The 18,053-nt window shown below is 38.2% G+C and overlaps 1 protein-coding gene across 1 annotated transcript in view; it reads right to left on the minus strand.

Annotated features, from left to right (window-relative positions):
- LOC139453182 (ankyrin repeat domain-containing protein 55-like) overlaps positions 1-18,053 on the minus strand; it is a 49,968-nt gene that overhangs the window by 31,788 nt on the left and 127 nt on the right. Inside the window, exons 2-5 of the mRNA XM_071234812.1 lie at positions 13,346-13,471; positions 12,401-12,531; positions 7,193-7,302; positions 5,735-5,795 (exon numbers count right to left, since the gene is read on the minus strand). Of these exons, the coding sequence (XP_071090913.1) occupies positions 5,735-5,795; positions 7,193-7,302; positions 12,401-12,531; positions 13,346-13,471 (428 nt within the window). The remainder of the gene's footprint in view (positions 1-5,734; positions 5,796-7,192; positions 7,303-12,400; positions 12,532-13,345; positions 13,472-18,053) is intronic.

Below are 18,053 nucleotides of genomic sequence, written 5' to 3' on the forward strand. Positions count from 1 at the left end.
TTCCGAACCTTCACGTGACTGTGTTTATGAACCATTGTTAAATAGTGGTGACATTAAATCTAGGAAACAATACGCGAAATCGCGCTTGCACAGAACGGAAAATTTGGTCAAGACATTAAGTAATCCGCATGCGCAGAACGATTGATTTCAGTACTTCCGCTAAGCGCTTCGAGTGCAGCGTCAAACGCGGGCCTGTAATCTAACACGCGGGGACTGACCAATGAAATCTGAGAAGTAGAAATACCGGTAGACGCTGTTGCTTGATTGACAATGTCAATCAAGAAAGGGAGGAGCTTAACGCTATCGTTCTCTCCCAGTAAATTCCGATGTCAAATAACGACGTTATTTGGACGGAAAAACGATGGTTTGAAAACGTCCAAATAACGTCGTTTTTCCGTCCAATGACCATATACGGAAAAAAACGACGTTTTCGTGTTTGCAGTGTTGATGGCGATTTTAAAGGACATTAAATCTAACACCACGGACATAAACAATAAGTTTGAGAGACTCGATGACAAGGTCACAAAAATGGCGTCTGATTTCCACGAGCAGCTAGACTCGCTTCAACATAAACATACACAACTGAGACTTTCTCTGTCTAGTTTGGAAGAAAAACTCGAGGATCAAGAGTGTCGTGAGCGGCGAAACAACTTAATATTCCATGGAATTTCTGGAGAGAGGGGCGAAACACGGGATCAGTCCGAGTCAAACGTGAGTTTCTGCGCGACGAGTTACACATGGAGAATGCAAATGATATTGTTATTATTCGTGCTCACCGCCTCAACCCTGGCAAAAGTGATTCTCCTATCATAGCTAAATTCCTACTGACAAAAGACAAGAGTGATATTTTCAAGAGAGGACGGGAACAACAAGATAGAAATCACCGATCACGTGTAACAGATGATTTCCCACAGAAAATACGAGAGGATAGACGCGCACTGTCTACCTACTTTCAAGAAGCCAGAGACAGCGGGAAACGACCTAAGATATGTGTTAACAAGCTTATTGTGGAAGGGCAGGTATATATGTACGACCGACAAGACAAGTGTGTGAAGAAGGTGTCTACAGGTGGGGGTACGCATCGTGATGCAAGGCCCTCTTTTCGTGATCGTTCATGGAGTGATTTGTTTGGACCCGGAAGCAACACAAACCGAGACACACCTCCTTCAGGGGAGTTAACTCCCAATGTTGACAATGTTGGTAAGTGATGTGACGGCCACGGCCCAACATTTGATATTCTCTCGTGGAATATAGAAGGACTGCGAAAATATGAAAACTCGACATTTCAGGTAAAAAGTCTTTGTGAACATTTTGACTTGATCGCGTTTTGTGAGTCATTTGTGAGACGTTCCGATGAATTCTCGGACTTCTTGTCCGGTTTTCGTGCGCTAAACTGTGTCCGTCCCAAGACACACACGTTCGGGCGATATAGTGGTGGTATCACTGTTTTGATACGCTCTCATTGGCTAGATAGTGGACTGTTATGTAGGCTTTATGATAATTTTGAAAATACTGTTGTACTATTATTCAAAACATCAAGTTTATCATGGATCTCTGACTGTGTTTTGATATTTACTTATATCTCACCCGAAAATTCACCAGTTAATGAGAATATAGATAGTGATGGATTTACTCATCTTGAAAACTACTTGAACATTATTGTTGGGGAACACCCACATAAGCATATATTTCTTGCTGGTGATCTTAATGCAAGGACAAAGGACTTCCTTGACTATATCCCTGATGACAATATTGACTTTATTCAGAGAGATGCTGATGATTATCCCTCTGATACATTTGATATGCCAAGAAAATACAGAGACTCAGTGACACATACTAATTTTGGCAGAAGACTTGTTGAATTGTGTAGGACCTTTGGTATTCACACATTGAATGGGACATTGTTTAATGATACAAATGGTGAATTCACATGTTTCACTCATAATGGATCAAGTGCTGTGGATTACATGATTGCCTCCTCTTCTCTCTTTCCATATTTCTCCAACTTTGGGGTTGGTACACAGGATCACTCCAATCACTTCCCCTTATATTGCTCACTCAATATTCAGGGTACCTCATCTGGTAAATATAGTCAACCCCCAGCCCCAGGTAATACAAGGAGTAACTCCAACTGTAATCTGGAAAAGGAAGGTGGAAGCAGTTGGGAGAAATATGTGTGGAATGAAGGTGCTAAAGAAACCTTCTTGCACAAGCTTGAGGGTATATTAGTAGAGCATTCTGATTATATCTTACAACTAGCTAATAATAATTGTAACACAGCAGTATCTTGTATAGTCAGTTATTATCAAGAAGCTGCAGAACACACCAAAAAAAGTATATGGTTTAAATTCTAACTTCAGGAGAAATCAGCAGCCTCCCTGGTGGGATGATGAACTTGAATTAATTAAAAATGACAAATACAAAGCCCTGAGAGCTCACATAGATCATGGGGAAGATTTTTCACTTTTTAGACACTTAAGATCAATGTTTAAGAATGCTTTTAGTAGAAAGAAAAACTCATTTCTTGAAGCACAGAGAGAAAAACTGATAGCTGCAAGAGACAACCCAAAGTTGTTCTGGAAACTGCTCAAGGATAGTAAACCATATAATGCAGTCACTCAATCAATTAATACTGAGCAATGGACTAACCATTTTATGTCTCTTCTTTTTAGGCAGGATCTTGCACTTGATAGCAGTATGTACCATATCCCTGACAATAATGATCTAACAATTAACATTCCTATTCTAGCACAAGAAATATCAAGTCAAATAAACCAGCTTGGGAATAATAAATCCCCTGGGCCTGATGGTATTGCTGCTGAAGTTTTAAAGTCTTCAGAGAAACAAATTACACCAATTTTAGTTATTACATTTAACAAAATCTTTGAGAGTGGTAACTTTCCAGATGTGTGGGGGAAAAGTATCATCTGTCCTCTGTTCAAGTCTGGTGATATGAATGATGCCAACAATTATAGAGGCATATCACTCATTGATACCATATGCAAAGTATTTACATCTATTCTTAATGCTAGACTACAGAGGTGGTGTGATGATAACAATATCATTGACGAATCTCAAGCTGGATTTAGACCCAACTATTCCACCACAGATCATATATTTTCACTACAGGCCATTATCTAAAAGTATGCATGTAAAAAAAAGGAAGGTTCTACTGCTTATTTGTAGATTTCTCAAAAGCTTTTGATAATGTTGATCACAATATGTTGTTACAGAGTTTGGCTGATATTGGTGTCTGCGGAAAGTTTTTGTCTATTATTACATCAATGTACAATAAACTGTGTGCCTGTGTTAGAACACCTACTGGGTTATCCAAATACTTTAAGTGTAATATAGGTAATATAATGCATCCTCAGCCCTCAGATGTTTTTAATATTCATAAATAAACTTGTACATTTTATGGAAAATTATGGAGGACAAACTGTCTTTATTACTAAAGACTGCCCAGCAATATATGCACTTATGTTTGCTGATGACGTGTCATCTATTGCTGATACACCTTTAAATTTACAAAAGAAGATCAATGCCTTGAAACATTTTTGCAATAACACAGGCATGAAGGTAAACTTGAAGAAAACTAAAGTTATGGTATTCAGAAATGGCAGACCCCTTAGACATTATGAAAAATGGAAATTTAATAGTGTATATATTGAAACCGTGTCGTTTTATAGATATTTGTGTATTGTGTTCACGCCCAAACTTGTTTGGACTAAGGCACTAAATACTCTTGCTGCACAGAGTAACAAGGCCATTATGACATTATATAGATATCAAAAGAAAGTTGGTAATATACCCTGTCAAGATTTATTTAAGATATGTGATGCTATGATTGTGCCTATTGTCTGTTACGGCGCAGAAATATGGGGCATCTCATATTGTAAAATTATTGAAGATGTACAGAACAAAATGTGTAAATGGTTTCTAAATACAGGTAAAACAACAAATAATGCAATGGTTTTAGGAGAGTGCGGAAGAGCCCCTGTCCAACTTGTGTATACCACAAGGGCCATCAAGTATTGGTGCAGGCTACTGCGTTTGGACGAGCGCAGACTGCCTCGCCAATATTATTTAATGCTCAAATCACTGGACCATTCTGGTCGCACCACATGGGCTACTCACATTAAGAATATTTTGTTTAAATTAGGTTTTGGATATGTATGGTTAACACAAGATGTTGGCAATGTGAAGGTATTTATTCATCTTTTTAAGCAAAGATTATTTGATAACCTTCAACAATCATGGTGTAGTTCTATCAATAGTATATCTGATACCTTTTATTATAAACATTTTAAATCCCTGTTGAATGCAGAAAAATATCTTACACTCCCCATACCAGTACATCTGAGAATATGTATGACTCGTTTCAGATGTAGCAAGAGATACACAAATGTCCCATACACTGAACGATTATGTAAATATTGTATAGAAAATGGTATATCTTTTATTGAAGATGAATTTCATGTTTTACTTGTATGTGAGCGTTATTCAGCCCTAAGAAATATGTATCTTAAACAGTATATCAAGTTTCAAACTGTAACATCTTTTACTGAAATTATTTCATCAGAAAACTTTGATGTTGGATATAACACATGTTTATATCTATATAAAGTCCAACGGCTAAGAGAAACTTAAATCGACTTCTTCCTTGGCATGCGTAGTTCATGCAATCAATCATTGTCTGTATTATGGGCCTATGGCCTTCCTACTGAATAAACTGTCTGTCTGTCTGTCTGTCTGTCAATACTGAGTAAATAGATTGCATGTGATTAAGTGGCATTTGATTGGCTTGCCAAGCTATTCTTTTCTCGTTTTTGTTTCGATGAACCGAAAAAAGACCACGCCCACTAAAGGACTACTGTTTTCCGATTGGCCGATAATACAATGGGCGGAGCTTGTATTACATAATGGTACAGAATGATGTTATTTCGTATTTTTGTTGACAGTGTTTGTGTTGATGATCAAATAAACAGTCTGTGAAGTTATTATTGTTGACGTATTTGTTTGTAAGAAATTACTTCAATATGGTTATGCGTTCATGGAGGTGCAAACGTGAAAACATGTGCGCGCACTTTGCGTAAATCCACTTAACGGATTTACCGTTACTCGGATTTACCGTTACTTTGATTTACCGCTACACAGATTTTTAGTATGCACAACGGTTTATACATTAATACCACCATGAACGCTAAACATCTTGAAGTCAGTTCTTAATTGTTTGATTCTGTGTGTGCCAGGCGCATTCAGAGGAATGTGTAGCAGCTGATAGATAGAGCGTAAAATCACCAATAAATATGTGAGGTGAGGTGAAATGGGGTTTAACGTCGCGTCCAAGATTATTGCACTTATATAGCGACGTGCATGCACGTATGTGTGTGTGTGTGGCTTCTTGTACCAGTCCGGTCTTGTACTAGTCCGAACTGATGCCGAATGTATAGTGTTAGCCTACTGAGATACCATGCCGCAGTTTAACATGAATGCCCCACTCAGACACAGTATACTGACTCCGACCGACCAGTCCTTGTTTTAGCCCCTTAATGCCGAGCGCCAGACAGGGAAACAACCAGTTTCATCTTTTAACGTCTTTTGGTATGACGCGGGCGAGGATCGAACCCCGGACCTTCGGCTCTCCTGGCGGACGCTCTACAACTTGACTACGGCGGTCATAACCGTATGTAAAAATGTTCACCTAGTTACCTGTACGATGCAACTGACCTACCTCGTTGTCGGTAAAGTTCACCTCACTCTTGGTCATATTCTGAAGAAGCACCGCGAGAGCCCTGCGGATTGATTATATAACAAATACTTCAGAAAGTTGACGTAACCAGTGATAACGTCTCTTCCAGGAATTATGACCTTAACATACAAGTGTAGTTGTAAATGGTCATTTATATATAAACATAACTAATCAGTATTAAACAGGAAACAAATAAGTAGGGATAAGAATGTATGGATGAACAACTTCTTTATTACAATTAAGAGCGACGTTTCGGTGTAGGTTCCAATACCGTTATCAAGCAAGTGATACCCCAATTTTTAAATGCCTATTAAAGAAGGAAACAAATAGTTTGACAAATGTCACTCATCTCTAACAACAAGCAAACAAACAAACAGCATATATATATGCTTGTTTGCTTGTTGTTTTACACCACAAACAGCTATATGAAGGTGATCTGTTTATGTAATCTGGAGCTGACAATCCAGTGATTGACATCATGAGCGTCGAGCCATGCAGTTGGGATGCGATGAGGTTGCTGGATCTAATAACTTAACTTACTCAAATGAGTAAAATAAAAGCGACATTATGCTGTCCACATTAATCGAAATATCTGCTAAAAGCAGAGTCGCCTGTGACCACATCATGTGCATATGAGTATAAGAAACACTATCCGGTTAACATGGTCTTAACATGATGTTAACAAGGTGTACACTGCGTTGTTTCTATGCGGACTCGGTTGACTTTGAAATTACTGTGTTGGATAACATTTCTAAACTAGAACTAAAGGGGACCAGCGAGATCATCTGTTTCATATTTAGATCTATGCATAAAGATTCAGTCGCCAAACACTCTCCACAAAACTGTATGACAAGAGGGATGATTTCATCGTTCTTATAGTCAGCTTCTCCGTCATGTCAAGCAATATCCCTGCAGCTCCAGACTTTGGTGTTTACATTTCACAACTTTTGAGATACAATCGAGCATGCTCTTTCTACCAAGATTTCAAAAAGCGTCATACGACCCTTACTCACAAGGCCTCGGTAAAGCTTTCAAAAGGTTTTATGGTAGACATGTGGAGGATATTTCCAAATTTGATGCATCAGTGACAAAAATGATATCCGATGAAATTCCCTATTTTCACTATGTTCCCGTGGGTTTTTTTTTCAGGTGAACAATTGACATGCCTTTGCATGTCTTTGTGACGGGTGCCACCGGTCTGGCAGGATACGCTCACCTTTTAGCGAACACCTGGTATCAATACTGTTTGATAGTTAAACACATGCTCATGATATAGTCGGAATCGTACAATCGACTCTGCTTTATGCAGAGATTTCTACTGGATATGGAAAGGGTTGTGTTGCTTTATTTAGATTTCTGATGATTATAGAAACGAATTTGTCGCTTTTATTTCAGGAAAGTTTGTCTTTCATGAGAATATAAATATGAAGATAATGTTACCTTCTATCTGTGTCGTATGTTGCTGCATGAAGGGGGGTCCGGCCGAACTTGTCGCAACTTGTCTTCTTGGCGCCATTCCTCAGGAGACACACAACTCCCTCATGCCACCCCTAGCAAATTAAAAATTATCGGAAAATTTAAAAGATGAAGAGGTAAGCCCGTGAAGACTCAAAACGAAATGCTCGCAAGACGACAGAAACGCAAGGTTGTATGAAGAAGTTATTACACCTGGTGAAGGCACAAAAGATAAATTTATTAACCACCAACCCCAGAGACAAAACAACCATGGGAGCATCATTCCAAGTGAAAACAGACACTCGTGATAAAGATATACCCCTACTGAAGACAGAGAAACAAATGAAGACAAACATTCAGACAATAGAGGTTTAACCTAGGTGAAGACACAATTACAGACAATAGAGAGTTAACCTTCTTGAAAACACACATACAGACAATGGAGGGTTAACCTAGGTGAAGACACAGATACAGACAATAGACGGTTAACCTACGTGAAAACACACATACAGACAATGGAGGGTTAACCTAGGTTAAGACACAATTACAGACAATAGAGGGTTAACCTACGTGAAAACACACATACAGACAATGGAGGGTTAACCTAGGTGAAGACACATATACAGACAATAGACGGTTAACCTACGTGAAAACACACATACAGACAATGGAGGGTTAACCTAAGTGAAAACACAGATACAGACAATAGACGGTTAACCCAGCGACAAAGAAGAAAGGTTTAAATGAAATATTGGTTTAACACCAGTGGAGACATATTGAGTGGGTGAGTGAGTGACTTAAGCTTAACGTCACATCGGCAATATTCCATCCAGATCGTGACCAGGCAAATTAATATCAAGAGTAAAAACATTGAGAGTTTATAAAAACCTGCCGACAATGGACAGTAAAACAACTAGAGTATCACAGATTTGTATTTAAATATTTCTTTATTGACCCGTTGTACCTTGTTAATTGTATCAATTGATTACAAGATTTGGAAGAATAGTAATGCTCAACTAGCCATTAAATAAACCCCTGGTCTCACTTAGATGGGACAAGAACCATTTGAAATAAATTGAAAACATCTTGATGGAAATGTCTCTCTGAAAACAAAGTCTAAGGTCATTCCGAGATACATGTCAGATACTCACGGTGCTCAGTCGAGAATTTAAATATTTACGGTATTTAATTTTCTTTTTATGGATGAATGTATCTGAATAGTCTTAATGATTGTATTTCCTTTGTAACAAGATGTATTACCAGGTATAAATAGGTATTGTTTACCGTAGAAACAAAAATATATCATTATTCATGTTAAATAGGAATAACGTTGAATACCTTCAAACTAAATTTCGAGATTTCACTGTAGCATTGTTTAATACAAAATATATTCATTTAATAACCAACACACGAAGGGTGTCAAATACGTAAATGGAGAAAGAGAAATCAATCAACCGTGCACAGACATTGAATCTTACAGGACACTCTTTACAACGTTAATGAACGCCCTCCATTGGTACACCTAGCTTGTGTTGTTCCTTTAGGGCTCAAGGCAATGCTCAATGCAGAAGAACAAATAATAATAGCATTCAGAGCCGTTGTTAACAGTTTGTCCTTGTCGTTTGTACACGATAATCGATTGTTGCTAAGCAACCGATAAACGACACAGCTGTCCACTTCATCGAGGCCTAAGATGGTAAACACGGAGGCATTGAATCAGCATTTCTCTGTGGGAGAGCTGCACATGTAGCTCCCCGCGGACAAGTCGTGTGTTGTATAACATTATCTTCTCTGCATGTCGCTACTGAGTATACTAATTGTGTTCATGAAGTTTTTGAACACGAAACTCTGTGAACCGTCGAAATATCCGTAGTTCGAGACGGAATCTACCGGATCCATAAAGTGTAATCGTATCAATCGAAATATTGAAATACTGAAATTTGACTAAACGAGGACACTGTATATCATTTGAAGTTAACTGGGATGAACAAGAGAGAGAGAGAGAGAGAGAGAGAGAGAGAGAGAGAGAGAGAGAGAGAGAGAGAGATTAGACTATGTCCTTGTCATCAGCATTTATTCTATATCGGCTTCTAGATACGGTTGATAGACATATAAAACAAGATCGAATACAGTCAGGGGTAAAGAAATCTCCATGGCTTCAATTTTTGTGACAATCCTCATATATCTATAATCTTCATTAACGTCATTTGAACAGTATTGCAGTTACACAAACCGTACCACCTTAAACTTCAAGGAAAACCAAAGTCACCCAAATTGTAGACGTTTATCATTTTGGTGAAAACCACGGGTATAGTTCTGACAGACAAATTACATTAATCGGGAGAACCTGGCATTTGAACTCATTATCAATGCATCGCAACCGGTAACGATTGGAAAACCACCATTGATAGAGATTCACAAACACATGCTTATGACCTAAAAGTCGGAATCGTACAATGACCCCTGCTTTATGAAGTGATTTTTTAAAACTATGGAAATATGTTTTCATTTATTCACGACCAATGGACCAGAAAGGCTTTGTTCATACTTATAGTACTTCGCGGGAAATACAAAATTACAGTGTAAAACTACACACAAGCCAACTATTGAAGAACACCCAACCGTAAAATACACTTCAATTTCCATCGAATTAATGTTGAGCAATGTTGAGGCATACATGTTGCTGAATTTAAAACCTTCATCATTAACTAAGTTGGGCCAAAGATCTGTGATCAATAATTGTATTTTCAACACATGCATCTTATTAAAATACTATTATTTATCTTTTTAAGTGTAAACGTCGAACGGCATTATCTGACAAATATTTTAGATTCTGTTTTACCCTTTCTGACTTAAACTGGGGAGCACGTGTGGCCTTGTCGTCTGAGGCGCCACAGTTCACTGTGCAGAGTTACGTCCCTTGAGCGAACCAGGAACCTATGATCATGGGTTCTAATCCCTGTTCTCCCCGATTACTGTTCTAGGTTGTCAGCACCATACCCGTGATAGTAAGTATCAGTAAAGTGGTAAGCATTTAGACCTACATCACTTTGGGCTTTCCTCCCACGTTATGCTGTTCAAAGCATTGGGGGCCGTTGGGTAGCTTGATGGTTAAAGTGTTTGCTCGAAACGACGAAAACCCGGGTTCGATTCCCCACATGGATACAAAGTGTGAAGCCCATTTCTGGAGTCCCCCGCCGTGATATCGCTGCAATATTGCTACAAGCGACGTACAACATCACTCACTCACTCAAAGCAACGTTAAGAAACACTCACTCACTTTGACGTTAACTACTCTTGTCTAATTTTGACAGTGTAATTGCATTTTGTGAGCATGTTTCACATGACATAACGAGATTCATGTCAATGTTTTACGCAATACTTTAGCCTCCATTTGACGAAACAGATCAATAATTTAAGTCGATTAAATAGTGCGCGGTGTATGCCAGTAATATCAATCATTCATGAAAGCATTAACTGAAATCAATTTACGTTTACTTGCAAAAGTATTACTTCAAGTAATCAATGTCATCGTTTCAGTACCGCCTACGTGGTCTAGAGGTAGAGCGTTCGCCCAGAGAGCGGAAGGTCGGGCGTTCGATCCCTCATACGAAACGACGTTAAAAGATGGTACTTGTTGTTACCCTGTCTGGCGCTCGGTATTAAGGGGCTAAAACAAGGACTAGTCGGCTCGGTGTCAGTATACTGTGTCTGAGTGGGTTATTCATGTTAAACTGTGGCATGGTATCTCAGTGTGCTAGCACTATAAATCGGCATCAGTCCGGACTAGTACAAGCAGCCACACACACACACACACACACACACACACACACACACACACACATCGCTATATAAGTGCAATAATCTTGGACGCGACGTTAAACCCAATTTCACCTCATCTCATCGTTTCAGTACTGAGGTAACTAACATTCCATTGTTTCAGCCCTTGGATATGATAAAATTATACATAGCTAAATACGTTTGCACAGTAGAATCGAACTACAAACAAAAAATTTTTTTTTCGGCACTTGAAATGCAACTGGTGTCATACGTGACTGGGATTAATGAGACAATACGACAATCATGCCCTACACGACGACGTGCCTTGTACACAGCACGAGACATGTACCGATCCGAGTGATCGATCCTCATTTGTATTGGGACTGATGTTACATGGATGACGATGAAGAGTCTAAATACATTTATTCTACGATGGAGTGCCCGTTAGTATCGATCGTAGGTGAATGCAGAATGAAAAAACAAACCAAAGTGACGCCGGGTTGTAAATGTTAACCGTTTTGGTAATTATAATTTGTCAATGCAAGAGAATAGATTTTCTGCCGGAACATATTCCACTTGGAAGGTCAAATAGCTGTTGAAAATCAGTGATGACACCAGGTGTTCCCGAAAAGGTTGCCTGCCCTACCGATAGCACCCGCCATTTATACAATTTACTAAAAACATACGATCACTGTTATCGACAAAAGAAAGATCTTGGCCGGGGCAAATTTGGGATTGGAACCTCTCACAATCGACGAAATTCCACAAAGCATGAATTACTGGTATACTGGGCTACATCTGTGGAAACGACCCGTGAAGACCCGGGGTAGAATAGGTCTTCAGCAACCCATGCTTGCCGTAAAAGGCGACTATGCTTGTCGTAAGAGGCGACTAACGGGATCGGGTGGTCAGGCTTGCTGACTTGGTTGATGCATGTCATCAATCCAAATTGCGTGGATCGATGCTCATGACATCAATCACTGGATTGGCTGGTCCAGACTCGATTATTTACAGACCGCCGTCATACAGCTGGAATATTGCTGAGTGCGGCGTTAGACAACAAACAAACAAACAAACATCTGTGGAAACCATCATTCACGACCTGATTTTATTGTTGCCATCCTACATCGTAAGAAAAACAGGCATGTATCCTTCTCTTTGCATGGACATAGAAAGAGGGTACAAAGAAGGCCTGGGTATTGAGTCATCTCGTTCTTGCTTCCAGGCCATGTTTCTCAACACTTGTGATCCTTGCTGTTAGAAGCAAGCTCGTACTCTTAGGTTGTACAAAGGTTTCCCACACCATGAAGACATTCTTCCCACATTAGGCTAAATATAATACTGTTCAGAGATACGATGAACCCTACTCACACTCACTGGATGCTGAGGACTTTGTAAGGACTCTTCGCTTACCTGATAGGCAGCTATGGATAGACATGTTCGTCCAAGGTTGTCTTGAGCGTTGATGTTGGCGCCCATCTTAATGAGCCGCTTGACCCCTCGAAGTTGTTTGTTCTGTACTGTATGTGTGAGTGGAGTGAAGCCTGTGTAGAGAGATAATACGACTTCATTTGTAATACAGTAAACTACGGTTATAACGAACTCATAGGGACTACTACTTTTAGTTCTTTATAACCGTAGTTCGTTATAAGCATATATACAGCATAACTACAGCAAACAGTCGGGACTAAAAAAGTAAGTTCGTTATATCTGTCAGTTCGTTATGAACGTGTTCGTTATAACCGTCGTTAACTGTATATGTATTGAAAAACATATTCTGATGCTTTAAAAAATGTCATCGTCTTCATGTACAAATGTACATGGAGTATTTACTGTCTACTGTTTTGAAATGCGGTATATTGTTTATCACAACTATATATGTATATATAGTAAGTACCTGCGACAGGTGTGAATTACAAAGCTTCGCAATTTCACACTGAATTATTTTTGTCTTCATCTTCATGTACAAATGTTCATTGAGTATTTACTGATTACTGTTTTTAAATGCGGTATATTGTTTATCACAACTATATATGTATATATAGTAAGTACCTGCGACAGGTGCGAATTACAAAGCTTCGCAATTTCACACTGAAATATTTTTAAACACACGAACACGTATATTAAGCTTGTAAGGTGTCCACAATATTATTTTTAGTGTAGTTAAATTGGTTGATGTTTCATTTTTTATAACAAGTGCCTTAGCAGGATTCAACAAATATGTCATGGCTTGGAAGGGACCTCCCAGAAACCATTAACACCATCTCAGCTTACAAATAAACGTGTGCATCAGGTTCTAAATCTGAAACTGTATGACAAGGCCAATCAGCACAATCAACGAGGTGGCATGAAGTTTACCTTCTGCATCCTGGAGTTCCAGCATGCTGGGGTCTTGTTGAACCACTTCCACCAGAAGGTCAACGTCACCCTGGGCCGCCGCCTGGTGGACAAGCGGTAGGTCACTGTCGCCTTCATTTTCTTTACCTGTGAAGTGAGAAAACTCTTATTCTTCACTTTATTAAGTCTGCTCTCTTTTGTTGTCCAAAAACTCACTAAAACCAATAAGCTGGTTGACCGTGTAAAAGGTAACAGAAAAATTAAAATAAAATTAATAAAAATTGTAAATAAGATATGTGTACAACTTCTAACTAAAGTTATTGATACCCCTAAGCTGAGACTTCTGCTACTACTACTGCTGCTACTGCTACAACTACTACTACTAGTACTACTGCTACTACTACTACTACTACTACTACTGCCGCTATTACTACTACTACTACTACTACTACTACTACTACTACTACTACTACTGAGGAGCCGCTGGAATTCGCTGTGGAGGATTACGTCCCTTAGTCGCCAGAGGAACCTCTGACCTCTGTCAACTCACCTGACGACCTACTCGTGCTCGTAGATTTTACAAAATGTTTATTTCCCACCTGCTTCAATTTTTGGTCACCCTGCACCTGTGTGCACTAGTCCGGATTAATGCCTGTTCCTTTGTGCTAGGCCACTGAGATACCATACCGCAGTTTGGCATGAATACCCCTTTCAGACACAGTATCCTGGCTCCTAGCCATCTTGTCTTGTTTCATTCCCTTAATGCAGAGCCTCAGGCAGTGTAACAACAAGTGCCATCTTTCGGTGAGGCGCAGCATGGAATCGGACCGCCGACCTTCCGCTCTTTGAGCACACGTTCTCTCCACAAGGCCACGTTCATAAATGACCATATAGTGACACAAGTTGATCATTATTCAAATGGTCATGCGGTAACAATGAACACCTAACTGTATTATGTGCTCCGAACGAGATGAACTGGTCTTACTATTAGTGTCGTTATGGAGAGTACATACTTGAAATATCGAAACGACATGAGATTGTCCATACAATTGTCTCAAAGGAAATAAGTACATTGATGAGTTTCTATTAAAGATGAAGGATTAAGCATCATCGCTTCTGTTATATTTTCTCCACGATATTTCACACACATTTCTTCTGCAGGAAGAAACCATTGTCCATGTTGAGTATTAGGAGTAAAATCCTGCACAGCGACTTGAAAAGCGAGAGCGTGACAGAAGGTCCTGTATGTTCGAATTCTATACTTTGTTCCATGCATCATTTGTGTATTCAGTTGAAAAGGTCATACACTTTTAACCCCCAACAACGTTTTTTCGAATTTCAAAAAGCGATCTATAAACTAATCATTGATAGTTATATATTATTCAAACGATCATGCATCAACAGAAATTAAATTACCAACCTACGCTAGGCCGCATCAATAACTGTTGCATTACTTGTTTCTAATTTCTAAATTCTAAAAATAAATTCAGTTTTGATTTTCAACCACTGAACCCTTTTCAGAATGGATGGCATCAAAAAGTGAAAGTTTGGAATAGAAAATAATATAGAGTGCAAAACAATTAAGAGAAGTTTAGGGTTTTGCTATGAGAAACAAGATAAACGTTTTTGTGTCAGTACATGCACTGTATGCCACTTTATGAATGATAGACCTTTACCTACTCTGTATGCCACTTAATAGAGTGAGTGAGTATGGTTTAACGCAGCTTTTAGCGATATTCCGGCAATATCACGGCAGGGTCCACAAAAATGGGCTTCCCACATTGTACCCATGTGAGGGAATAGAACCTGGGTCTTAATGGAAGATAGACCTTACATACACTGAATATCACTTAGTAAATGATAGACCTTACATACACTATATGTCACGTAGTGAATGATAGACTTTACATACACTGAATATCACTTAGTAAATGATAGACCTTACATACACTATATGTCACTTAGTGAATGATAGACCTTACATACACTATATGTCACTTAGTGAATGATAGACCTTACATACACTATATGTCACTTAGTAAATGATTGACCTTACATACACTGAATGTCACTCAGTAAATGATAGACCTTACATACACTGTATGTCACATAGTGAATGATAGACCTTACATACGCTATATCTCACTTAGTAAATGATAGACCTTACATACACTATATGTCACGTAGTGAATGATAGATCTTACATACACTGAATGTCACTTAGTGAATGATAGACCTTACATACACTGTATGTCACTTAATAAATGATAGACCTTACATACACTACATGTCACTTAGTAAATGATAGACCTTACATACACTATATGTCACTTAGTGAATGATAGACCTTACATACACTATATGTAACTTAGTAAATGATTGACCTTACATACAATATATGTCACGTGGTGAATGATATACCTTACATACACTACATGTAACTTAGTAAATGATTGACCTTACATACACTATATGTCACTTAGTGAATGATAGACCTTACATACACTATATGTCACTTAGTGAATGATAGACCTTACATACACTGTATGTCACTTAGTGAATGATAGACCTTACATACACTATATGTCACTTAGTGAATGATAGACCTTACATACACTATATGTCACTTAGTGAATGATAGACCTTACATACACTGTATGTCACTTAGTGAATGATAGACCTTACATACACTATATGTCACTTAGTAAATGATTGACCTTACATACACTGTATGTCACGTAGTGAATGATAGACCTTACATACACTGTATATCACTTAGTGAATGATAGACCTTACATACACTATATGTCACGTAGTGAATGATAGATCTTACATACACTGAATGTCACTTAGTGAATGATAGACCTTACATACACTGTATGTCACTTAGTAAATGATAGACCTTACATACACTACATGTCACTTAGTAAATGATAGACCTTACATACTCTGTATGTCACTTAGTGAATGATAGACCTTACATACACTGAATGTCACTTAGTAAATGATAGACCTTACATACACTGTATGTCACTTAGTGAATGATAGACCTTACATACACTATATTTCACTTAGTCAATGATAGACCTTACATACACTATATGTCACTTAGTAAATGATAGACCTAACATACACTATATGTCACTTAGTAAATGATAGACCTTACATACACTATATGTAACTTAGTAAATGATTGACCTTATATACACTATATGTCACTTAGTGAATGATAGACCTTACATACACTATGTGACACTTAGTGAATGATAGACCTTACATACACTGTATGTCACTTAGTGAATGATAGACCTTACATACACTATATGTCACGTAGTAAATGATAGATCTTACATACACTGTATGTCACGTAGTAAATGATAGACCTTACATACAATGTATGTCACTTAGTAAATGATAGACCTTACATACACTATATGTCACTTAGTAAATGATAGACCTTACAAACACTATGTCACTTAGTCAATGATAGACCTTACATACACGATATGTCACTTAGTCAATGATAGACCTTACATACACTGAATGTCACTTAGTCAATGATAGACCTTACATACACTATATGTCACTTAGTAAATGATAGACCTTACATACACTGTATGTCACGTAGTGAATGATAGATCTTACATACATTATATGTCACTTAGTGAATGATAGACCTTACGTACACTGAATATCACTTAGTGAATGATAGACCTTACATACACTATATGTCACTTAGTCAATGATAGATCTTACATACACTGTATGTCACGTAGTAAATGATAGACCTTACATACACTGTATGTCACGTAGTAAATGATAGACCTTACATACACTATATGTCACTTAGTAAATGATAGACCTTACATACACTATATGTCTCTTAGTCAATGATAGACCTTACGTATACATACACGATATGTCACTTAGTCAATGATAGACCTTACATACACTGAATGTCACTTAGTCAATGATAGACCTTACATACACTATATGTCACTTAGTAAATGATAGACCTTACATACACTGAATGTCACGTAGTGAATAATAGATCTTACATACATTATATGTCACTTAGTGAATGATAGACCTTACGTACACTGAATATCACTTAGTGAATGATAGACCTTACATACACTATATGTCACTTAGTGAATGATAGACCTTGCATACACTGTATGTCATTAAATGAATTATAAACCTTAAACACACTGTATGTCACCCACGAACGCTAAAACCGAATGACAAACCTTACAATGCACTAGTTCCCGTTATATCCCAGGAACATGTCAAATATTGACACAACGGTGAGATAACGCCGTAAGCAACTCAGGAAATTATAAATTGAGACAAAGCTAACATGCGACCTCAAACCCGGGGGCTTGTTTACGGGATATAAAAGACAGGACAAGATGACACAATTAGAAACCAAAGCCATATATGGAAGTATTATAGATGGAACATTGGTCAATGTAGCTCACGCGTCATCTGGAAGTATCTTGCATTGTGTACTTGACTTACTGATCAAGTGCCTTCACTTGTAAAGAAATTGTCGGATGACATTAAAGAATTGCAATAATGATTGTTATTTCCAGTTTGATGTCATTCAACCATAACTATGTAATAAATAGTTAATCATCAGAAAGAGCGATCATTATCGCTACATTACGCCTGCTCGTAACATTCACTGCTTAACTCGCCTCGCGTGATGAGGATATCGATCTGGTCA

This window comes from Haliotis cracherodii, unplaced genomic scaffold (assembly GCF_022045235.1).
Source record: "Haliotis cracherodii isolate W230 unplaced genomic scaffold, xgHalCrac1.p SCAF_9, whole genome shotgun sequence".
In the NCBI taxonomy this organism is placed as follows: domain Eukaryota; kingdom Metazoa; phylum Mollusca; class Gastropoda; order Lepetellida; family Haliotidae; genus Haliotis; species Haliotis cracherodii.